Here is a 25608-nt window from a genome sequence, read left to right as displayed (position 1 = left end):
AAATGCATGCTGACGTAGGCAAGGCTTTGGCTCGGCAAGTGGTTTCAAAAGTGTTCATGTTTTACAGCAAGGGTTAAATTTTCTTATATTAGATTATGCAAGTTAAAAAATTAAAATACCAAAGTAGCCCTTGGAATGTTAAAAAATTATCTGGGAGTGCAGAAATGTAATATATTGCCAGGTTGAGGATATGGACGGTGTGATTTATTTATAAGAAAGGCAGATCGAAGGTGTGAAGAAATATATTGACTTGTTATTCCTGTCGGTGGACAAATAATAAAATCTTAAGAAGGAAAATTTACTGTGGTCATAAAGCAAAAGTAGTTAAACTTTTACAAGTGCTGGCAGTGGGAAATAAGTTTATGTTGGGTGTCTGTTCAGTATCTATAGTGAACATTTGTCTTCAGTCTCTGCTTTTCTTTTCTTGATTACTCAAACAGGAAAAAAAAAAAAAAAAAAAAAAAGAACAAAATTGTTATTTTTACTTTTTTGTATGCCAGTATAGAATTAAATTTTTCATTTGGCTGAAAATTATTTGGTTTTATAATTTTTTAATTTGGTTGGTGGCATGACATTTTTTCTTCAGAGCTTTATGTAGTTATTATGTGTGATATTGTTTTGTTGCAATTGTGAATTGGCTTTCTAGTTTCGGACGACACCTCAAAGCCAGTTGGAGAGGATGCTCACCACGTTATAAAAGTGGAACCCCACCACAGTGGGCCACTGTTCGTTGAGAGGAATTTCTACGTGAGAGTGGCGAAGCAGGAAATGAGTGAGTGTCATTATCTCTAAAGCTCAAAAACTTGTTGATTGTGTAGTATCAAGTTGGGTTGTGGACATGTATATGTATATTTAAGAAATTGTTTTAACATTTTTGGGTCAGTTTACTAAATAACTTAAAAACCATGATTGTGACACATTTTCCAGTAATATTTTAAATCACTATTTGGTTTGTATATTTACACACTTAACTAATATTATGACAATATAAAATTTTGTCCAAATATGTTTTTATAGTATTCAAATGCTACATAGCTGTTGTAAGATTTATAAAGTTATGATTTTAACTTGCAACCCTAGCATAGATTTAAGGGTCATCAAAAAAGTTCAAATCAAATCATTGTGTAAATCATTCATAGTAATTTTTTCACTGCATCATAAACTGTTTTTTTTTCCCCTTGAAAATTATATTTTAACCACCTAAAATGGTTCAATTTTTTTAGTCTTTGATTCGCCTCAAAATGAGTTTTATTAAAACTATGAACACCAATAAAATATAGACTGCACAAGACTATGTTCGGTTCTACACTTATTCTTGGTTTGGTTAGTGTTTAGCCTAAACATGATTGCAAGCCAAATTCTTAAATAAAAAGTTTTTTTATTTTTTTATATTTATATTTATTTACATTGCATAAACACCTTGTGATAGTGTTGAACTATATAATAAAAGGCACCAATTTGTATTGCACACAAAATACCCAGTTAAAATTATTAAATTTTACAGTATGGTTTAGATAGGAGAAAAATTAATATGGTTATTAAGAAGTATACTTTGTGATAAGTAACTTCTTAAAAGTATTCATCTGCTTTTTATTTTTTATTACAAAACAGTTTACAATTTGGTTTGGTGTTCTATAGTATTACTAACTGTGTTAACTGTGGTTTCTGTTGCTAGTTGACAAGTGGAAGCAAGATCGGGGCTTGTCCCACCTGGGAATATCGCCGTATGTGGCATCTGGCTCTCACTCTCACCGGGGAAAACTGTATCGCTTCCTTGTCTTGGAGAGGTTTGGCTCCGACCTTGGCAAGCTGTTCAAAAGCAGTGGCCAAAGATTCCACTTGAAGACTGCTCTTTACATTGCTCTGCAGATTGTAAGTCTCGTGTAGACAGATTAGAAATGTTTTATTAACCATGGGGTGTAGTGTGATATCTAATTGTTGAATGTATACACACATACACAAAAACACATACACACATACACAAAAACACATACACAAAAACACATACACACATACACAAAAACACATACACACATACACAAAAACACATATGTATCATGCACAAACATAATGCACTATCATAATCTATGTTAGCTACATGACATTTGAATTGAACTGAAGTGATATTTTTGAAAGTTTTTTTGCGCCATCAGATGGTATAATTTGCAGTCTTTATTTGTCTCATGTCAATTATTTGTTAAATGGCAACTATTCTAGAGCATGCGTGTTGGGTGGCATGGCTTTTTGAAACATAATCAGTCACCCTCACCCAACAAAATAACCGCAGTTGAATAGGCAACCTTGTAGTGGTTTATGCATTATTGGATCTTAAATTTTTCAAGAAAAGACATTGATAATACATACTCTCCTACAAAATTCAATGGAATATATTTTTTTAAACTTTTTAATGCCATAGTAAAAATAATAATGTTGAATCAGCTCAATTATGTTAAGGTTTGTTTGTAGAAAGTATTTATAGACTGATTTCAGTCTTTTAAGTAAAAACAATTTTTAAAACATATACTTAGTGTTATAATGATAGATATATGTTGTAAAATGATTCAGGTTAATATTTTATTAATGTCATAGAAGTATAAAAACTTGTGCAGAATCTTTATAGTATTAACTGTTTTGTGAATTTCAACAAAGTGGGCAGTATTTTAATAAATTTCTTTGTCAAAAATCAGGTCCAAAGCCGACAGGAAGGGTCAGGTCGAACCAGCTTTCTGACACGGTAATAGGGTGTTTAAAAATATGGAATGGCCAAGCAAAGAAGTTTGTAAGAGCTATACCATAATTTTTTTTACAGCTTCAGAATGTAACATACGGACAATTACATTAAATTTAAGCACATGTAACCAAGAACCGAATAATCTGGGCCCAGATATTTGAGAGTTTACTCTAGTTAGGAAGGGAGGGAATTCCCTACCAAACAGAGGATGATGTGAAGTCAGTGGTGAGGGGTTTATTGCAATAAACAATATACATACCATGCTTCCCCCCCTGGTTTGTCTTGGAGGCTTGCCCTGTGCTGCCAAACTGCCCTAACTCTCGACAGCTGTGGCGGTGACATCTGAAGGCGACGTGAGATCGGGTAGCTCTGTAGGGCTCGCAGCCCTAGGTCAACTGACGTCTGCTGCTTGGGTGCAGCCTTTAGTACGGTCCTGACTGAAGGTTGGTTGCAAATGAGGAGGGATGAAGGCCCTCGGCCCGGCTCATCCCTCATAACAAGACTCGAGAAGGGTGGCAAGCATCTGGGCGTTAGGCAGGTTACCGGCAAGGTCCCGTGCGCACTTGGGGCGTGGCGGCGAGGAAACTGATGTCGCTGCCCTTTGATTGAGGCTAGCAACAGGGTAAACAGGGAAAAGTGAAGGGAATTTTTGGCAACAGGAAAATGTTTGTGACTTTCTTAAGAGAAGGTTACTGAAAAATTAATGTTATAGAATATTTTTTTTTTAATTTTTTATTGGTTCCACATACACATCCTTTCTTCTCCCTTTCCACCTGTAACTAAATCTTACAAAAAGTTTCTATCCCATTACTTAATGCTTATTATGTACTTTGACCATGCACATTGACTTATGTGCTATCCACAATAGAGCAGTAAAATAATTGATAGTTGCCTGTTGCAATAGTGAAGTGTGGTGTGTCTAAAGAGTCGTGATTTTGAATGTGAATTTTTGATAGTTATTGGCGACTGACTAATTGAGTGATATGGAGGGGAGGGGATGTTTTTTGAAGTGTGTAAATGTCAGGTAGTCAGGGAATTTTGTGGCAGGTTGAAGCTCAAGTACAACCTATATCTTCATGCAAGAGCTATGTGCGGGATGTCGAGAGTCAATTGTGTTTCAGCTGGACACGCTGGAGTACATCCACGACAAGGGCTACTGCCACGCGGACATCAAGGACTCGAACATCCTGCTGGGGCGCCGGAGAGGCACGGAGCACCGGGTGTTCCTGCTGGACTACGGCCTGGCCTCCGTGCTGTACAACGAGCACGGCAAGCACAAGGAGTACGGACCGGACGAGCGCAGGGCCCACGCCGGGACCATCGAGTTTGTCAGCCGGGACGGCCATCAGGGAGGTGAGGGCGGTGTTTCGTCTGGAAACGTTAGCAGACTGTAAAAATCGTATAAAACTCGGAACAATTAATAACGATTCACTGGCAAGCAATGCAATCGGCAGCAAGCGTGCACGATAGCACAACTTACTGCCGTTATGGTTGAATGACAGCTGTTGCTTCATCGCTAAAAGCTGCCGGGCTACCCACCTTGGCAAGCTGGAAACTTGGCACCACTTGCTAGCAGCGTGGGAAGTTCGATAGTTCACACGTCTATTTTGGCTGTACACTAAAATTAACACGCTATTTACATGTCCTAACATGCAGGTTTTCAGGCAACTGCATTCAAATAGAATAAAAAGATTTACACTAGAATCCCGATTTTACTTATCCTCGCTGCTCCACGGATTGCATTCGTAAAATAGGGGTTTGCCCTCCCTCCCCCCCATATCGAAGGAAAATATTGTTTTACTTATTGAACCAAATATATCTAGTTTTAGCATTTAATTATAATAAATAAATGACCTTTAAGTACCTATTAATACTATTAATGCAAAGTAAAAACTAAAATGTGGCCACAGCGTGTGAACATGAAATGCGCACTGCCCCACCTCGCCAGTCCGCGAGTAACTGCTCACCCGCCCGCCTCTTTCTGTAGTTTTCATTTTAACAACCATCTTATTTTATTAAATATATAGGTATACGATTCCTATAAAATAAAGGCATCCAATGTTCATTATGTGCACCTATTGGTGTAACTAATGTCATGACCTGGTAAGTATCGCAAACGTTGGATCATACTATATAGCCATCTGTAAATTTGGTTATTGTATCATAGTGCTTTACTATCTATTTATTAGCTTCTCATAATGATCCATAGCATCACTATTACAGAAGGAACCTTAAATTTTTCACACCAATTTTTAGCACAGTTATTATGGTTTAGTACTGACTTTTGCCACTTTTGCCTTATTTCAACATTGCTTTTGGTCAATTTTATTTACCGTATTTTTGGGTCCCTAGCAATAACTCAGTAGATCACCAATTGGATCTCATTTAAGAAAAAAAATTATTTGAAATACATATATTAAGTTAAAAAAGTATATTGAGATATTTGTGCAACATTATATGTATAATTTAACAGTAGACCTCCGGCTTACTCTGTGGTCTGACTGTTATATGCATAATGCTTGAAGAGTAGGCTGTTTCAGAAATACTGTACATTTTGTAAAAATTAGTGATGTGCGAGTCTCGGCATCATCGAGAACGAGTCGAGACAGAAATTTTCTCGATCTCGTCTCGAGATAATTTTTTTGGCTCGGAATTTTCGAGAATTTTGTAAACAAGAAATAGGTTAGGTAATATAATATATTGAGGCAGCATTTTGTGTTGCGTGTTGAAATAATTAACATATCTTCAACGTAACGTAGATCGAATAAAATAAAATATACTTGTTACGATAGTATACACGATAAATTATTAAAAAGTTAAAAACGAACAACTTCCGTTCACAAGTCACTACATGAAACGGTAAACGTAAACAATGAATTGTGCTGTGGTTATCACATTAAATTACAGAAGAAAATGATTATTTTCCGTTAATAAAACCAACATTAAAGTTAAAAATAAATCATTTTCGGTATCAATATCAAGTATCAACGTAAAATGGTACGGTAAAAAATAAAAATATAAACATGACTGCAGAATTCTTCCGCGATTGCATTTTGTTTTATGGCCTTAGGTTATACACACGGCCAGCAGTATATAACAAGCAACATAATGTTTAAATTGCGGTCCGTATCGATAGTGACATATCGATAGTGGTGAATGTTCAGACTTTCATGATCAAGTACCGTCCATGGCTCAAGGAAACTATGGAGTCAATAACGTATGTTTACATACGACAGTAGGCAAATAAACTGTTAAGTGAGTGTAAAGGTAAAGTTGTAATTGCAAACCGAAAACAAGTAAAGTTGAGTGCGATGCAGGAAAGTGTTAGTGGTGTGGATAAAAAAGAACGGAAAATGGCCACAATATGGAAAAAGAAAGAAGGTGGCGAATGTAAATTGTGTAAAAACATTATTAAAACGCCTTCATGCTCGACAAGTGGACTTTTGCGGCACTTGAAACAACATCCAGCCTCTGAAAAAGAATTCAACAAAATAACTGCTGAAGAAAAGAAGACTTCTAGTCGACAACTTTCAATGTTTGAGTGTGTTGCAAAAAAAACAGAAGCTTTGCATCAGCGATGTGAGGAAAAATCAAATAGACAAAAAAATTGCTATCATGATGGCTTGTGATTTTCAACCTTACAGCATGGTGGATGACCATGGCTTCAGAGGTCTAATCAACGAATTAGAACCTAGCTACGAGATTCCTTCGCGAACAACATTTTCAAGGACGGTTATACCACAGTTGTATCAAGAGGAAAGAACCAAACTAGCTGATGAAATTAGTACAGATGCCATCAATGGTCTGGAGTCGCTTTCTTTCACTACCGATACATGGTCATCTAGGAGACATGAAAGCTACATTTCGCTTACAGGCCATTACCTAACAGAAGAGTTTAAATTAAAATGCCATATTCTTGGCAATTACCACTTTCCAGGCTCACATACTGCAGATGCAGTACATGCAAAGCTTGTAGGGGCAATGGAAGAATGGAATTTGCCAACTGATCAAGTCCCAGTTTATGTCATAATAGACAATGCAAAAAACCTTCAATGTGCCATAAGGAAAACCTTATTTCATCATGTTCAGTGTTTTGCACATACACTACAGTTGGCACTGCACGATGCAAAAAATGAACATGATATTACAGCACTTTTGGCAAAAGGACGAGCTATTGTTGGCCATTATCGACACAGTAATGTTGCTCGTGAGAGGCTGCATGCACTTCAAGTGAAGCTAAACAAACCTGTTCAGGAGCTACTGCCAATGGTGCCAACTAGATGGAATAGTGAATACACCATGCTGTCAAGTCTTGTTGAGCAGCAGGTGCCCATTTCTGCTGATTTAGGAGAGAGCATGGCAGTGGAGAACTTCACCTCTAGTGAGTGGAAACTAGCTGCTAGCATTGCACATAATTTGCAACCAATAGATGAGGCCACAACCGAGTTATGTTACTCAAAGTTCCCAACACTGTCATCAAAAATCCCATTGATATATGGAATTGAAGCAATGCTTACAAACTATGTCCAAACAGACCAATGCAAATCTGGTACTGCATTTGCTAAATCACTGCAAAAAGGTTTAAAATCAAGATTTCCTTCATATTCTTGTGTGAAAGAAGATCTTCTTTCAGTGGCGCTTGACCCTAGATTCAAGACTGTGATATTGCAAGACCATGAAAAGTTGTTGTGTACGAAATACATCACTTCACATCAACAACCTGAAAATGATTATCGTCCTGAACCAGAACTGGAGCAGGTGACTGAAGCTAAAGAGACTTGCTCACTGTGGTCAAGTTTTGAAGTGTTGAAGAAGACATCACAATCATCAGTTAGGACTAAATCATCAAGTCTGGAGGAAGAACTAAAAATATATTTACGTGAAGATGTAATTCCAAGGAACGGTGACCCACTTACCTGGTGGAAAAACAACAAGATACGCTTTCCAGCTCTGGCTAAAGTAGCAAGAAGGTATCTGGCAATACCAGCTACACAAGTTGAAAGCGAACGACTATTTAGTACTGCTGGAAACACTGTGAGCATTAGGCGTGAAAATTTGTTGGCTGAAAATGTTGAACAGCTGGTGTTTTTAAATAGCCGCTTTAGACCTTAAATTAGGCTAGCCACTAGAGTTATTCTTTCTTTGTAAACTAATGTTTCATTCATCGTCTTTTGTGGATACTTAATAAAATTATTGAATAATTATGTATGTTTGTCAGATTATTGAGTTTTACTTTTTTGGATCATATTATCCTGTTAACTAAAGTACAGATTTCTCGATCTCGACTCGATTCTCGAGAATTTTTAAATTGCTTTCTCGATCTCGTCTCGAATTCAAAAAAGTCTTTCTCGCACATGCCTACTAAAAATGTTCTAAAAAGTTTTATGGAAGTAATCACTTGGAAAAAGTAATTTATCTCAACTTTTTTTTTAAATTTCTCTCTGAAAATTCACATAACATAAAGGCTGCTATCTTTTGACCACAAAAACATGTCTAAACATTTAGAATTTTAGATTATTACACTGTCAAATAGATGTCTTGTGATCAAAATGAGTACGATGAATACTTACCTTAACATTCTTGCCTAAATTTCCTATGATCAGATAAAGAACTGATATCACTATCCATACAAAACTTTTCCTGCAATTAACTAACTATTCTGTACTCTTGTTATACCGAAAATATTCAAGTTTATCAAAATATCACATTTAGATTACTTCATTTTAGAATATGATAATGGAAAAAGCCCTATATCAACTAACTGTTATCCTTAGTTACCCACTTTTGAACCTCCCGCCAAAGTCAAACGTAAAAATTTACATTATACCTATACCATATAAATACCAAGAAAACACATGATATTTATGAAACACAACATGAACTGCACTTTTGCATAGACAAACAAAATAGGTACTTCAACTACTTCTGTAATCACCGTAGTAGTTACAGTCTTCAGTAAAATTAAGAAGTGGGGAGGGTTAGAGCCTGGGTTGTTATAATGTACAATGTAAATTGTTTTTATATGTAACAAATAATCTGTGATTATGATTTAAAATTTCCAATATGTTATTTTTATGTATATAATCTGTTATATCGTCACAACAATTTTAAAAATTGAAATTTTATTGGTTTAAGAAAATATACATGGCCATGTTTTTTCTTCTATAATTTTACACCTCTCTATTATGGTTCCGTTAATATTATCACTTTTTCGTTTTACTGTATTTTGGATCAATTGTTCTCGGACCTTGTTAAGCGAGAAAAAAAATGAACTATTTTAGAATTTAGTTCAAAAAATTAAAAATTTGTTAATATTTTGATATTTAATTAAAATAAAAAAAAAAGTATTCTTGGAAGCAGGGGCGCAACGGGGGGGGGGGGGGGAAGGGTATTTTGCCCACCCTCTGAAACCTTGAAGTGGGGGCAAACGGGGGCAAAGAAAGTGCTGTGTAATCAATTTTTAGATAATAAAACTGCTTATGTAGCACCATTTTCCACCTTGAAATATAAATTTTCCCGGGGGAGGACCCCCGGACCCAATAAGGGGGATCGATGATTCTTTATTAAAAGGTATATTGCCTCCCCCCCCCCTCCCCCCTTTGGAAATGTAGTTGTTGCACCCCTGCTTGGAAGCGTAGACTACATGTTTAAATTTTAATTGTGTGAGGAGGTTCTGAATACGTGTGTGGTTGTGTTGTGCCAGCTTGCTCCAGAAGAGGAGACCTGGAGACTCTGGGGTACAACCTCTTGCAATGGCTGTGCGGCCGGCTGCCGTGGACAGACGACGCGAGTCCCGCCAAGCCGGATTATGTCTACCTGCAGAAGAAGTGGTTCATGTCCAACATATCCATGTGGATCAAGAGGTGTTACTGTGATGGCGAGCCTCCAGGTAATAAATAATGCAGTATGCCGGTATCATTCCCAGAGATGTCTCAAGACGGAAACGCGTCATGTATTTTACTGACCGTACCATCCTTTCCAGCAACCTAAGGCTCCGTCATTGCTGTTATTTAAGGCCTCTTTATACAGTTTTAACACTGTACCTCCCTTGCATTTTTTTTCTCTATCTTTTATATCTTGGACAGATATTCCCTTAGTGTAATGTAATGGCCTTATGGGTGTAAAGAGTCGCGCAAGTGTTCTGATGGAGGTATTGTGTTTAAATTTCAGAACTAGCAGTTAAATATAACAGTAATGATGAGAAAATGAAGGGAAAAAAATCATCATTGTATGTTTGTGAGACCGAGTCTCATATATACAGTAGAACCCCAATTTAACGAAGTGCTACGGTTACCGAAAATGTTTACTCTAAATCGATGTTTCGTTAAATCCGATTTATCGATTTTCAATGACCCCCGCACTCATAATCGCGTACCTACGTTTCCATATCGTAGACAGGGTCGACGCTGATATCTTGTGCTGCCGTGCTATCTCAGACTTCGTCAACTTTCCATCTTCAACGTTTTTGATCTCGCTCGTACGGCCCCCGGTTCGTACCTACACCTCGGTCGTACATACAGATTTTTAGAAACCGTGAAAAATGAGGCATAAAAAAAAGTTTAAAAATATGTAAAGTGTAAGAAATACGTTAAAGTTTATTAAAATACAGTCGCAACCTGCAGCGTTTATAACAAAAACGAGCTACATACACATTGCGTCACAGTAAAAAATTAAAAAAAAAGGCCGCAAATTGATGGAAATTTACCGTCCATAGCGCGCCGTACGCGGAGAAAGGTCATTGTACTCGGTCAGCTGCTGTTACGGCGCGGCGTGGCCGCCGGCTGACTCTCTTTGTTCGCTCAGCTGCGCAGCATTTATAAAAAACGTATTCCAAAAACTAAACACAGCGCACAAAGCTCTTACTGAGAATATAGAGCTGTAGCAAACCATATGTATTCGGTACTGAGTAACGGGTTACTCGCATTTTTCGTATGTTTTACGCATGCGCGCGCATATTCGATGAATTTGCGTTACAAAGAACGATGTTTGTTTATTAAGTAAAGTATAATTTGGAAATTCGTCAAAGTTTTTTACTGTTTATTAAAGGTATTGTGTGTGTAGACAAAGTTTGAGATTGGAACAGAAACAACGTAAGAAAGTATTGTTTACAAATTAGAAATATGTATGTTTTTGTTTTTTATTATCACGTATTTTCACGTTTTTTTGTTATCATCTTAAAAGAGATAATATTAAAAAAGCCGCATTAATGAGATTTAATTGGTTCTTGGTTAACAAAAACTGTTAATTATCAAATATTGTTAATTGTTTATATTCTATTTATTATTATTTACGCGACGTCATAATGTACGCGTACGCAATACGACTCGATTCGTTGGTGCAACATAACATAGCTTTTTAATGCTGTTTCAGAAGTAACGAGTAACGTAACGATACGATAGTAACGAGTACTAATTGTTATAGTAATGAATACATACGGGTACACTTTTTTTCGTTACTTTTACACATCTAGAGAATAATGATAATGGCGTATTGGTGTGACGTGGTCACAAGTTGAAAAAACCTGGCGGATGGGAAAGGGAATATTTGGAAACGTGTGATTATTGGCTAGCACTGTTACTATGCGGGCGTGATTGGAAGATAACGTGGTGAGTCAAGCCAATAATAAGAGAGGGGGAGGGGGATGCGGACAAAGAAACCCTTCATGACGTCATGTGTCGCGGACAGTCTATCTATCCAGGCACGCGCAATGGCACGCACCTACGCAATTCAGTTACAGCGCCCGGAGTTTTTAAGCAATTTGAACAATTTTTTTAATTTTTTCGTATTTGGACAGATGATGCAAAGGCACATATTAATATATAGTACCTCCATTCTATTACTGACACCACAGAGTGTATTTTTTAATAAGATTCCATTACTATTTACTTGCATTTTTTAATAAGATTCCATTACTATTTACTTGCATTTTTTGGAAATCTATATTATTATTTTAATAAATTGGTGATTTTTGTTGGTTCCTGAAAACCTTTACGTTAAATCGCTGTTTTCGTTAAATCCGTGTTCGCAAAATCGGGGTTCTACTGTATATATTAGTGATGGTTCGAATCCCATTTTTCTCGAATCCGAATCTCGAATCCGAATCCCAAACAGTACCTCGAATCCACCCCTCGAATCCGAATCCAGTTCTCAAGGGTTAATTATAAAATAATTTATAAGTTAAGAGAAAAAATCAAACATTATGCAGAATTATTTAACCCTTTAAATTTTTATTTAAAAAAACAAGGATTTTGACACAGTCTGGATCAAGACGATTCCATTTTTGGTCACATATGTTTCCTGCAGTGCTGAACAAACGTTCAGAGAACACTGTCGCAGGTGGTGAACACAAATATTTTTTGGACAGTTTATGTAGCCTGGGTGAACACGCAGACTGAGTTTTCCAGTATTCGAGAATGTTTATTTCTGGGTTAACTGTAGGATCACGTAATAATCTGGTCACTTTATCAATTGCTGTAGAATCCGACTTGGTGGATTTAAGGTATTCAGGCATTATCTGTGAGTACAGTGATTCATGTATCCACGGAAATCGGAAAACGAAATTCAACATCCGACGGAACAATATTTTGTAGTTACCAACTTGACATTTGTTTAAAGTCCCAAATGAGGGCCTGCCGTTTTTACGGATTTTATCCGTTTTCACGGATATTTGAAGCTTAAAACGGACTAACGGGCAAACGGCGACATTCGCGGATATTTAGGACGCTTCGCCGATATTTTCATATTTGAATTTCGTTTGTGTAAATATTTACATTCAACTACCTATTTGAAGTTGTCAAACCATACAAGCATCCAACAGTAAAGCAAACCCTCACATTAGGTGTAGCGCCATGGAACTTCCAATCATTTAACCACAAACCAAAAACATATACTCCCACATATCGTTTCATGAAGTACAATATCTATGGTTTCGGGGGAAATGTTTTTTGTTTGTTGAGTTAAACGCTAAGAAGTGTCATGGCGTCAGTAAACATTGGTTTTTTTTTGCCATTACAATGTTTTAGGTGCGGCATTTGTTTACAGTTTTCTTACGTGATTTAAGTTGTAGCTTTGGTCGCCGGATAGGTCACTTTATAAACAACGTTATCGTAAAGAATGGGAGCAAGAATTGAAATGGTTGAGGCGTGGCAAAACGGAATTTTCCGCCGTTTGTTCGACTTGCAACTTGGAACTGAACGTGACAAAGGGCGGCTTGAAGACGCAAGTTCATGCGAAAAACCAACGAGCTGCTGATCAGAGTTGTTCTTTGACGAGTTTTGTAACCAAACCAAACAAAATAATTGATGCAGAACTGTTATGGGCGAACTTTCTTTTGTGAAAACAATTTATCTGTGAAACTCGGTGATAATTTCACGAAACTTGTCCCGCAAATGTTTCCAGATAGTGAAATCGCAAGAAACTTTCATTGTTCTCGCACTAAAACTAGCCAGATAATTCTTCAATCTTTGGGGATATCAGCTGCAGATAATGTTAACTATGCAATGAAAACACAATTTTTTACACTGATGATTGATGAATCAACTGATGTTACAGTCACTAGGCAGGTTGTAGTGTTAGCAAGGTTCTTCCCATCTAAGATTGTTGAAACTCATCTGTACAAAGTAATGGCTTTGAGTGGTGCTGCAACTGGAGAAAATCTGCTGTGGAAAGGGTTTTCAGCAATCTCAAGATGGTTAAAACTGATTCACAGATCGTCAATGGAATCACCAATGTTAAATGCGCTGTTGCATTGCAGAATGAGAACTTCAAGCCCACTGACGAGATGCGGAAAAGAGCACAGAACATGAAAAAATAGCTAGTTAATGATGTGAAATACATTTGGTTTTTTAAACTTATAAATAACTTCAGTTGTATGGATGTATTTATAGTTTGTAAATAAGAAAAGCACCAAAGCCTATACTGAAGAGAAATTTTTAAATTACTTTTTATTTTATTGTGATACCAACTATTAGTTTTGTAATGTAAGTGGCAAATCTTGAAAAATTTTTACATTCTTTTTTTTTTTTTAATTATGTTTTGGAATGCAATGTATATTTAAAATTACCGAGAAAAATAAATTATGTCAATTACGGCTCTAAATTTTACAGGATTTTTAAATGCTGTAAAGAGGATTTAGGAACCCAATTTGGTGGCAGGCCTGGCATAAAGTGTCACAGTATGAAATTAATGGGAAAGCATGTTTTCCACTGCTTTGTAAACTTGCAAAGGCAATGCTTATTCCACACAGCAATGCAGGGGTGGAAAGTAGTGTTGGGCCGATTCCTAAAATATACAGATTCCGATTCCATTTTCGATTCTTAAATTAAAGGGTCGATTCTTCGAATCCGATTCCGATTCCTTAATTTTTATCTGACGACGTTCAACAGAGTAATATACTCAGAAAAAAAGGTTGTTTATGATTTTAAAATGACTTGCTTTATGTTCCATTTTCTGTGCCGAAATTAACATTATATACAGCTAATATAATGTTAAAAAGCATGTTCATTACCCTCAAGTTACACTACCTTGAATTTATAGCACAATTTGGCCTTTTAACCTTGCAAATAGTGAAGATGAAACACGTGTTCAAACACTGCCAATAATCAAAGATGTCATATGACGTAAATTGGAAATAATGTTATAACTTAACCAACTTTAGATACCTTACATTACCAACTCAATTTATTTATTGTAAAAAAAGAGGGTTTGTACGGTTAGGTTAAGAATTTTATTTTCAAGCACAACTAAATGATGATCCAAATAAAATGACAATATAACCTCGTTTTTACATATTTCAAGGGACCAGGGCAAAAATAAATAGAGGGAAATGTAAAAATAAAACTTTATCTCATTATGATGGAAATGGTAAGAAACAAATATGCACCACACTAAAATAAAATGTCAGAGATGCTTACGTTTTAATATATTAGGTACCTAGAACTTAATTATCTCACTTGGTGAAAAGAATAAATTCATCCAGCCTTGCAGTTCTTCACAACCATAAAGAGAAAATAAATTTTCGGTTCTTGAGTAAGAAAGATCTGTGCATGTTTAAGCATCTCAAAATTTCCACATTTTATGGTGAGATTTTCTTACACAAAATATTTAAACTCTTCAAATAATAGCTTGTTAACATTTAATTCATTTCAGAAATTTATCGGTAACAATTCCTCTAAACTAACACAACTACTTTCAAAAGATTGTTTATGTTTAGTAATAAAAATTTACGAACGTTTCAGCAGCAATGTTTGGAAATTCAGTTTGGCCAACTGTGTTTCCAAAATATTTCTAATGTAAAATGAGCATCGCTAAACACGCACAAGAACACCGATTTACGGCAATTTGGTTATGTTGCTTTTAAACTTATTTTAATATGGTAGCAGTAATCCACTGTGAATTTGGGTAAAATCTCATTCAAAAATTATTTCATTTATAATTCTTAAGTTTAACCTGCAGAGATGTGAAACATCTTAATTTTCACGTTCACGTCACCAAAGATTTGGTTCATGGCCGTATGGTTTACCATGGCAGGTAGCACAAACAAAAAATTAGGTTGTTTACAATGGCAAACGTAGCTGCCATGATCAAATAGTTAACGTTTAGTAAATAAAATTTACATTATTTTCTTTAAACATTTATGGTTTCGTCTAATTTTTTTGGAAGGTTTACTATTAAATGCAGTGCTGCTGCAACATAGTTTCCGAAAAATGCTTTCGCTTAAAACGGGAAAGTAGATACTGCATTTGTACTGTAGGGAAAATGGCGGTGCGAGTAAATAAATACGTTAATCACCGAAATTCGTAAATCAGTTCCGTCAAAAAGATTTTATTATGTAGTGTAAAAATTATATTTGCATGCATTTTAATATTTTCTTACGTTGCGTAGGAGATGTATTTTGCAAACTTAAAAACAATGCAGGAATCGGTCATGGTCGATTCCAAAACCATTGTATTCTGAATCCCACGATTCCAGTGGAATCGGTGGAACCGACCGATTCCGGAATCTGAATCGACCCATCACTAGTGGAAAGGATATTTAGTAAGCTCAACCTTATCAAGACAGCGCACAGGTCATGTCTTGAATCGCCAATGCTAAATGCTTTGTTGCATATCTCTTCTAGGAAGAATATGGCAGAATTCCAGCCAACAGAAGAAATGAGGAATAGGGCAAAACATCTGAAAAAGTGATATTTAAATACCGCCAGTAGTGAAGTGTAGGCCACGTGTGTGTGTGTAAATACTTGTATAAAGTGTTAAAAATTGAATTGTTTTGATTGAAGTGTAGTTACGTACATTATGATCGAGTAATTTTCATAAAAATTGCATATTTTTTTGTATTTTTTAATGTACAGGATTTTACAGGATATTTTATATTCAAAACAAGGATATTACAGGATATTTCACATTTCAATCAAGGATATTGTTTTCAAAGTGGTGGCAGCCCTGGCTTAAATGGTTTTAGGCCATAAGAAATATTGTTGTGCGTCTTTTAAAATTAAGCCTCACTAAAGCATAGTGGTTAATATGCCCAAAGTTAAAAGTGACAGGGTGTTTTCTCTAGTTTACCCATTAAAATTTTTTATATTAATATTAGTTATTTTTTATGTTGCTCAAAATGATTGGCTAACAAATTCATTGGTTGGCCATCATGGAATTCTCAGATAATACATAACCACAAACCAAACTTGGTCCTAAAAAAATTCATAAATAGAACGTGTATCAGAATATTTAAAATTGAATTGCGATTAAAATAATAATTGTATAATGTATTAATTTTTGTCATTCATTATTTCATTGTTATTACTACATGTGTGACCGTAACTTGTGATGAAAGTCGGCATTATTGTTGTATTACTAAGTAACAGATTTCTCGGTAAAGTTATTTTAAAAAAAAACAAGATTCATATTTAGTCTAGATCCTAAATGTGCTTTATTTTATTTTTTAGCATATTCTGAGAATACATATGTAGTTTATGCCTTTTTTAATGCCAATGTAGCGACAATGCATCCATGTTCATGAATATAAAGTAAGTTTCCCAAATCAGTACATACTTATTATTATTTTTATATAATAACGAATTAAAAGTCCAATACAGTAGAACCTCGTTAATCCGTGATGCACTAATTCGGGAATTGGATAATCCGGGACGATTTAAGACAAGAAAAAAAAATAAGTAAAAATTGTCAGCGCTTAAAATTGTCACGTGGGCCGGCAGTCGGCAAACACTACAAGCCATCGCGTGGGCCGCCAAACTCTGCAACACTCTGCAACGCTGTTTGTACCGACCCTTTGTGTCACCCCCCTTTCAGCTGTCACATTTGTCACTCTTTAAACTTGAGGGGGATGTCCTGACTTCTGCTTCCCGTCTCCCTTTGTTTGTTTCCACCCGCCAACGCACGGCAGGCGCCTGGCGAGTGACGTGTCTGGCTGGCATTCGGCTGTACGAAGTGAACGAGGGGGGAGGGTGCAAGGTCAGCACGATCTTATCTTTCTCTCTTCGGCTGTTGTAAATGACCGTGAACTAATGGCTAGGCAGTGCTGTATTTTTTTAAGCCGAGACACTAATTCGAAGACGGCCGGCCCTTACCGTGAACGGCCTTTACCCAGCTGCACGCCGGTGTCTGAGGAGCTTGACAAGACCTTCCGGGCTTTTAATTGCTAGTCCGTGAAATTCTGTAATCCGTGATTATCTCGGTCCTGACCATCACTTATTAACGAGGTTCTACTGTACCACAATAGGATGTGTTCCAAGGAAAACATAAACAGGCCAAGCATTTAAGTTTTTAAAGTACTACATTTACATCAAAATTTTTCCTCGAATCCCGAACCTTTTCCCTCGAATTTCGAATCTTTCGAATACTAGAGATTCGGTGGGATTCGAGGATTTGACCGGCCCATCCCTAATATATATATATATATATATATATATATATATATATATATCTATCAGGCTACGTGGTTCATAATACACACTTCCTACTGACTGTTTCTACTGACAATTTTTTACTTGGGGTCTACACGAAAGCAAGTAGAGGGGAAGTGTAAATTAAGAGTGCCATATTTTCTTGTGTTAGTTACAGGAATGGAATATATATTGTAAACAGGGTATGATTTTGAGAAAATAATATATTAGTATAATTAAAGGGGAAAAAATTTGAGGGAAATGCAAAATAAAGGTTCTACTGCCATTGTCTTTTTCCAGTATACTGATGCATCCTAATGTATTTTTAAATGTTTCAATTTTTTTTTTTCAGGTGCTCTGATTCAGTATTTTAAATATGTGACTGGTTTGAGTTTTGAGTCAAAGCCAAACTATGCATATTGCAAGATGATTTTCAGGCAAGGAATTAAGGATGCTTGCTTTGTTGATGATGGAAAACTTGTTTTTGGATTGAGTCCATCTGTGAAGACAACTAAAAAGGTATGTATTATAATTTACAAATAAACAAGCATTACCTTCTAATCATATTATTATATATGTACATATTTCAATTGCTATATGATTGTAAATTGCATAAAAACAAAGTTCAAGGTTTATATTATGATATTATAATACATTATAAATGTCGCTTAAGCAAGTTTGAGAAGTCGGGATGCAATTTTTATGCGAAAAAAGCCTTTTTTTGTTATCTGAGGTTATTCATAAAAACAAAACCTATTAATGGTATGTACGTTTATTTATAAAGTAGAGTATACAAATCATGCCAACGAATTTAAATTAATAAGTCGTGCAACAAAAACATTTTGTTTGACTTTAAATAAAAAAAATAAAACCGTGAGCTAGAACAAACACTTAACTATCGTCGTAGTACACACTTACCATGAAAGAGTGCAGGCTATAAAATGTAGTTAATGCGGCATTAGACAGATCGCACGCATTGCAAGCAACATTTAAGCTATCGATACCGATATTCGACTACATGCATGCCCTCTATACGGGATTCAACATAACCAGATATGAGTGATGCTATCTAGCGCTGGCTCATGGCCTAGTAGTATACAAGCTTGCTTGATCCGCAGACTTTTTTTTATAGTTTTGCTCATGTGCGTCACGGAGATACTGCAGACGATATAGGCGCTAATCTAGCACTGGTTTTAATGGTAGTTTGATTATATGAAATGAGAAAATGCTTAATTGTGTGCAGTATAGTTGCCAAATGATAGTAAACGAACAAAAGTGAATTAAAAAAAGCATTGCACTTTCTTTTAAAACTATCACTTGGCAGAATTGAGTGTATTTGTGTAAAAAGACCAATTTTAAAAACAGTTAATCACAAAGCAAGGTAGATAGGGTTAATGAATTGTAAAATTAAGTTTTTTTTTTTACATTTAAATATTGTTTATTATATTAATATTATATTAATTATATTATTATATATAATTAATTATATAATTAAATAATTATATTAATATTAAATTAATATTATCCTTACTAATATTATAAATGCGAAAGTAACTCTGTCTGTCTGTCTGTCTGTCTGTCTGTCTGTCTGTCTGTCTGTCTGTCTGTCTGTCTGTCTGTCTGTCTGTCTGTTTGTCTGTCACCTTTTTCCGGCTGAACGGATCGTAATGAAATTTGGCAAGGAGATAGATTATATCCTGGGGATGGACATAGGCTATCTTTGGTCTAAAAAAATAAATTTTAAACGGGTTAAAAAAATATATCTTAATTTTATGTAATGTGTGTCATAGATATACAAACTGTTAGTGTCATTCCTCTATGTCTGCCGAGCAATAGCTTTCAAGCCATTACGTTACGTTTTGCTATTGTAAGGAACTAAGTAGAGAGTAAGAAAAAAAAAGATCTTGACTGTTTGTAGTGTCGCCATAATGTTTCAATTTTCAATACCAGTTTTGTATATTACAATTTAAATTGCAGAAAAAAATCATGTTTCATAGAATCATAAATAGTGAGTGTGTGTCATTTCTCTATGTCCACGAGGTCTCGCCGCGTCAATTTTCTCCTTGGGGCGAACCCGTCCGCTTAATTAAATAAACAGCTTTTATCGTTGAATGATTTCATGATTTATTTCATGAAAATCTGCTCTCATAAAAAAGTTAGTTTTATAGACATTCAATAGGTGTCTCTCTCTCTCTCTCTCTCTGAAGATCAATCTATGAATCGTTACAAATTTATTTCCTTTATTTTTTTAGTTTGATTTGATACAAAATGATTTCACTAAAAATCAATTTCTACCCCTTCCTATTTTCATTTCCACATTACGAAGTTTCACTTCTTCCATGCAGAGGGACTGCACGCAATATTTTTGCATGCAATAAAAACTATTTTTTAATGATGCCAAAGAAGTATAACTTCTCATGCACGTATCTAAGTACACGCACCCATTTTTTTTTATTTAATTTCTTCTATATATTTTTTTTCTCCCTACCTAGGGCACTCATAATTCTTTTAAATTTCACGTGTATGTTTTCATTGTCATTCGAGTTGTACAATTTTTTGTTGTCAAATTGGTCTTTATTTATACTTTGTTTCATTTTGGAAACATACGTATTTTAGGTATTATGACAAATAAAAAAAATTAGTTTCACTAACATTCTTAGGTTTTTATTGTGTGGATAGTTTCAAGTTTAATATTATGTAGGTACATAAATTCTTAAACTTATAAATTTCTTCGAAATTTATTCATAGGTTGGTAGAGCCTACTAATATTTTCTATTTGTCAATATTGTTATTATTTTTTTTTACATTACCTACTTATTTGCAAGTAGTTTGGTTTAGTGTTTATAATTTATCTGCTGAGCGTCAAGAGTCTTAGGGCTGCTGAGACCGAAGACCAGAAATATTTATCAATTATGTAATATACCTATTGTTGAAAAATTTGAATTTTACTATTTCAGGAAAGTTGATTTTTTTATTAATTAGAATAGTTACGTGTAATTGCAATCTTACTTTATTTCATATTAAACATTGTTTGGTTGAGTGTGAGATAATTTTATTAATGTATGTTTTTATTTCATTTAATTTCTTATATATATATATTCTTACCTGCCTGATTCTATTAAATTTCAGGCGGATGTTAACATTGTCATTCCAGTTGTATAAACTTTTTTGTCAAATTAGTTGTTATTTATACTTTTTGTTTCATTTTGGACTATGTTTTTTTTTTTTTTTTTTTTACTTCAAAGATTTGTGGTGTGTACAGGGAGTGATATCTCTATTAATTTCTATACTCCTTTGGATAAGCGGAATATTGCCACCACAGTTTTACATATTGTTACGATTTGCCTGCGGGTTCATAAAGGATAGCCCAATTAATAGATTTTATTTCACACACACAGTTTTATTTATTACCACTACTTGTCACTTACAAATAATCTTCTAAATTGGCAAATAATTAATTACACTTAAATAAATGTCAATTCCCCAGTTACTCGTTCCGCACACCTCTCTGGGCCACACCTTTGGCGCAACTCTCGCCGCAGCACCCCTCGTGGGTCTCCGCCGCGCCCCTCGTGGGTCTCCGCCGCGGGACTCCGTCGCCACACTCTGCCGCTGCCGACGCACTTCCTCTTCGCCGAGAATCTGCTCGACTCCGCGCTTGCAACTTCACTCGGGACTCCGCCGCGCCCACGACTCTATCGCCCGGAAACTCCACCGCGGGAAAACTCCCGACTCCACCTTAACTCTCTCACTCCCTGCCCTGGAACCTTCGTCCAAGGACTTCGCCACTCTGCCGCACCCGCGGCACTATCGCCCGGAAACTCCGCTGCGGGAGAACTCCCCACTGAACTTCTCTCGAAGGTCGGCCCAACCTCCTTATATAGCCCTTGGGTTCCCATCCAGAACAATCGGGCATGTCTCCGAGATATCGCGCGACCTTCGCCGTCGAAATGCCCAGAAACGCGTCGTGAGTCCTCGAAGGACACGGCGGCTGCTCAAAGAACGCCGATAAACGCAACAAGCATCGGGTTCCCACAAAACGCGCCGATAAACATGTCTGAGTCCTTTTATTCTGCAGTGCGGCCTCTTTTAAGTAACTCGATCTGAGGCAGGTGCGCGCTGCGACGGTCAGGATGTTGCGAGACAGTATGACACGAGATACCAGGGAGAGGATGCGGGTGGAAGGGGGCGCAGACAGGCCGAACGAGTGCGGCGATGCCAAGCACTGCAGCCAAGCGCGATCGTAACAATATAAACAAATCCTACAAATGTTTTAACATTATGACAAATAAAAAATAGTTTCACATACATCCTTAGTTTTTTTTTTTTTTTTTTTTTGTGTGTATAGTTTGAAGTTTAATATTATGTATGTACGTAAATTCTTAAACATTGAGTTATTTATTAATTTATTTAGATAATTATTCATAGGTAGGTAATAAGCTTTCTATTTGTCAATATTGTTATTATGGTAGATAGAAGTATAGTAAATGCCTACATTCTTATATTCCTTTATATCTCTTTCGATTTGGAGTGTTTCCAAGCCATTCGGGGTCCTCAACGTCGACCCCCCCCCCCCCCCAGGTGGTTAAAACCCCAATTTCGAAAGTTTAAAAAATTTGAAAAATCTATCTCTTTCAATTTTAAGTGTTTTCGAGCCATTCAGGGTCCTCGAACCCCCCCCCCCCCCCCACCCCCCCCCCCCCCCCCTCCTCTCAGGGAGCAAAGCCCCAAAATTTCGACAATTTCAGGAATTTCATATATCTATTCTTTCGAGATGGAGTGTTCCAAACCATTCGAGGTCCTGAACATCCACTTTCCGCAAAAGTGAAAGCCCCAAAATTTCGAAATATAAGAATATATATAAATTGGATGTTGGCATGTATGTCGTCGACAAACTCTTACACCGTTTGACCGATCCCCATGAAAGTTGGCACATTGAAGTGTTTTTATCATGGAGAAGGTTTTTATGCTAAACATTTTTTTTTGTAACTCGCCGCTAGATGGCGCTGTAGCGCATCAACTTCTAAACCTTTCAACCGATCGCCATGGGTAAACAGAAAACCATAGGTCACAGATACACAATCAGTAATTATGTGTCATTTCTTAATGTCCACCACACTGGACATATCGCTATCCATTTTGCTGTAACTCGCGGACAATATATCACCCGGTGTTCAGCCCGGGCAAAGCCGGGTACTGCATCTAGTATTAAATATATAAATAGTGTTGAATTCAAAGCTCAGACATGTCATGGCACCACATATAGTGAAAGTTAACCTCTGATGTTTCCATGTAGATTACCAGCAGAGTGGAATGTAAATATTAATACCTAGGAAGATAATTTAAAATTGGAAAACATTGGTCCAACCATTTAAATATCTATGACATAACATCACTCTTTTTCCACCAATCTGTTTTAATCTTCAAATAATGTTGAAAAAAGATCAAATCTAAAAAGAAAGGCAGGTGTGTATTTTATGTATTGTATTAAGGCTGACATTAACTTTGGAAATATGTACAAACTTGCAACACAGGAATAGAAATTTTGGAATCTTATCTTCACTTTATGTTATTTTAACTTAATTATAAAAAAAAATATTCTTTCAATTATTTTTTTTGTGATGATTCCATGTTGTCTTTTTCAGTTCTGTGGAAAGCGCAGAATCTTGGAAGAACCTGAAAACCTTGAAAATGGCATACCTCTAAAAATGTCAAAAGTATGCCTGACACTGAATGTGTTCAGGAAACCATGTGTACCACACAACATAAACAGGTATGTAGGGACTGGACTTCAGATACTTGGTTATCTCTAGCTTTATGCAAATTTAAGTGGACATAATCCATTGCCATTTGACAAAACATGCTCAGAAAAAAAAGGTAGTTTATTAAAGTTTTGTTCATAATAATTTGCACTTAGAGTTAAAGTAATCTTATCTTATTTCTCAAATTTTTACTAACTAAACCAGTAACAGTTACAAATCAAGAATTTATTGCTTGACCCTCTACTTTGGAGTTCACCTTCTCGAGAAGTGGGTGTTGGGTTGAGATGCTTGTCAGGGTCCCATTGGCTACCTCGCTAAAAGGTATCCCATTTCATTTTATGTTCGCTCATGAATGGATGTTTGCCTCGGTCGAATCAGCAGGCAGCTGTGAGGGCACAGCTGTGGCACCTTTTGTTCTTTCCCCCCCCCGCAACTGACGATGAGGTGGAGCGTGTTGCCAATTGGCAGCGCCTCCCTTCTTTCGTGCAGCAGGTGAGATTTTGGCAGTTAAGGGTCACTGTAGCAGAATCCAGCCATGCATGTTTGAAGTTAGGATACCTTAGCTGCGACCAGTTGGGAGCTAATGAAGACTGTTGCCAGCGAGGGAATAGACACTGTGTCGGGCTACACCGAAACAACAGAATGTCAGTGAGTTTGTTGTTCAGGTTTGGCAACTTTTTAGTATAAATCTGATCAGTAAGTACTATTTTCTTGTACATTTTCAGGAATCTTGTCTAATATGTATTTTCACTTTCCTGGTAAACAACTGTCATCGACCTAGTGACTTTAGACTACACCGAGCAATTCAAAAAATTACATTTATAAGGAGTATGGAAATTATCCTCATTCTAAATTTACATTGTAAAGAACAGAAATTCAAATGAACCAATTTTTGCAGCCAACAATTTTAAGCGCTCATTTTTTTTGTGGTACATTAAGTCAAGGAACTACTTTTTCTCAATCTGATGCTGAAGTAACTGTGCTAACACTTGTTTGATTCCCAGTCTGCGAGCAGTGATGATGTTGCTTCAGAGAGTTGGACTCTAGTTGTGGCTCGTCTGCCCGTCCAGGTTGACCCGGAACTCGCCGGGCTCGCAGGTCCTGCTGCGCTCCCAGCAGTTCAGCTGGACCAAGGTGCTGTCGGGCGACCCGGAGAAGATCCTCTTCCCCGAGAAGAAGGCCCGCAGGGGCGGGCACGTGCGGCAGCTGGAGCTCCCGGGGACCATGTTCCCCCACTCGCGGCTGGCCGGCAAGGTGCGCGAGAGGGTGCTGCCGGCCCCCGGGGACGAGGCGGAGGAGCGCGGAGGGCGAGACGGCCCGCCGCGCTGCGCCGCCTACACGCCCGCCATGCTGCACGTCGTCATGCGCAAGAAGCTCAGCAAGATGGCCGTCGTCCCTGCCGCCAGGAGGCAGAGAAGCGACAGGTGCGTAGCTATCAGTCAAATACTTCAAATACGTTGTGTGAACGGTTCGTTCGGTTTTGGATAGCTACAATAAAAATATTAAAATCATTAATTTATCTAGATAAGTTATTCCAACCAACCATCCGTAGTATTTTAGATTACTTTTAATGTAGTTATCCTAACCAATTATTCGTACCATTTCACAAACTTTTGTGTGTAATCATTTACACAATGTCATAGTGCTTTTAATGTACCTAACCTAACTACTGTGTTTTCTCGTATAATCGTCGCACATTTTATTCTAAAATAAAGTTTGAAAAGTAGGGGTGCGACGATTATGCGGAAAAAAAAATTATGTTAGGTAAAGTTATTCATAAAAACAAAACCCGTTCATGGAAAGTACGTTTATTTAAATAAAGGTGGAGTATACAAGATCACGCCAAACAATCTATATTAATAATTCTTAAACCAAAACCTTTCTTCAACTTTAAATAGAAAAACCAAAACTCTAACGCGAACGCAAGCAACTTGAATCTGACGTGAACTAATGTGTCGTAGTACACACTTGCCACGAAAGAATGCGGGCTATCAAATGTAGTTAACTTAACTCGGCACCTGACAGAGAGCGTGCGTTGCATCCAATCGGCGAGATATCGATATTTGACTACATGCGCGCGCTCTATACGGGAAGCAACATAACCAAACATGAATGATGCGCTGGCTACATTTTTATAAGCGGTACGCCGCGGTAACGCAGACAATCAAATAAAGGAAATACCATTTAAAAAGTCTTTAGAAGAAAATTTACACATC

General features: G+C 36.7%; 1 protein-coding gene across 1 annotated transcript in view; it reads left to right on the top strand.

The window, feature by feature from the left end:
- The window catches only part of LOC134542284 (serine/threonine-protein kinase VRK1-like), a 42842-nt gene that overhangs the window by 9290 nt on the left and 7944 nt on the right, over positions 1-25608 (top strand). The window contains exons 3-9 of the mRNA XM_063386428.1: positions 647-772; positions 1676-1872; positions 3853-4084; positions 9435-9620; positions 17983-18149; positions 23276-23403; positions 24463-24816. Coding sequence (XP_063242498.1) covers positions 647-772; positions 1676-1872; positions 3853-4084; positions 9435-9620; positions 17983-18149; positions 23276-23403; positions 24463-24816 — 1390 coding nt within the window. The remainder of the gene's footprint in view (positions 1-646; positions 773-1675; positions 1873-3852; positions 4085-9434; positions 9621-17982; positions 18150-23275; positions 23404-24462; positions 24817-25608) is intronic.

The sequence above is a fragment of the Bacillus rossius genome, assembly GCF_032445375.1.
Source record: "Bacillus rossius redtenbacheri isolate Brsri chromosome 4 unlocalized genomic scaffold, Brsri_v3 Brsri_v3_scf4_2, whole genome shotgun sequence".
Taxonomy (NCBI): domain Eukaryota; kingdom Metazoa; phylum Arthropoda; class Insecta; order Phasmatodea; family Bacillidae; genus Bacillus; species Bacillus rossius.
Note: the sequence above shows the minus strand (reverse complement) of the source record. Positions and strands in the feature narration are given on the sequence as shown.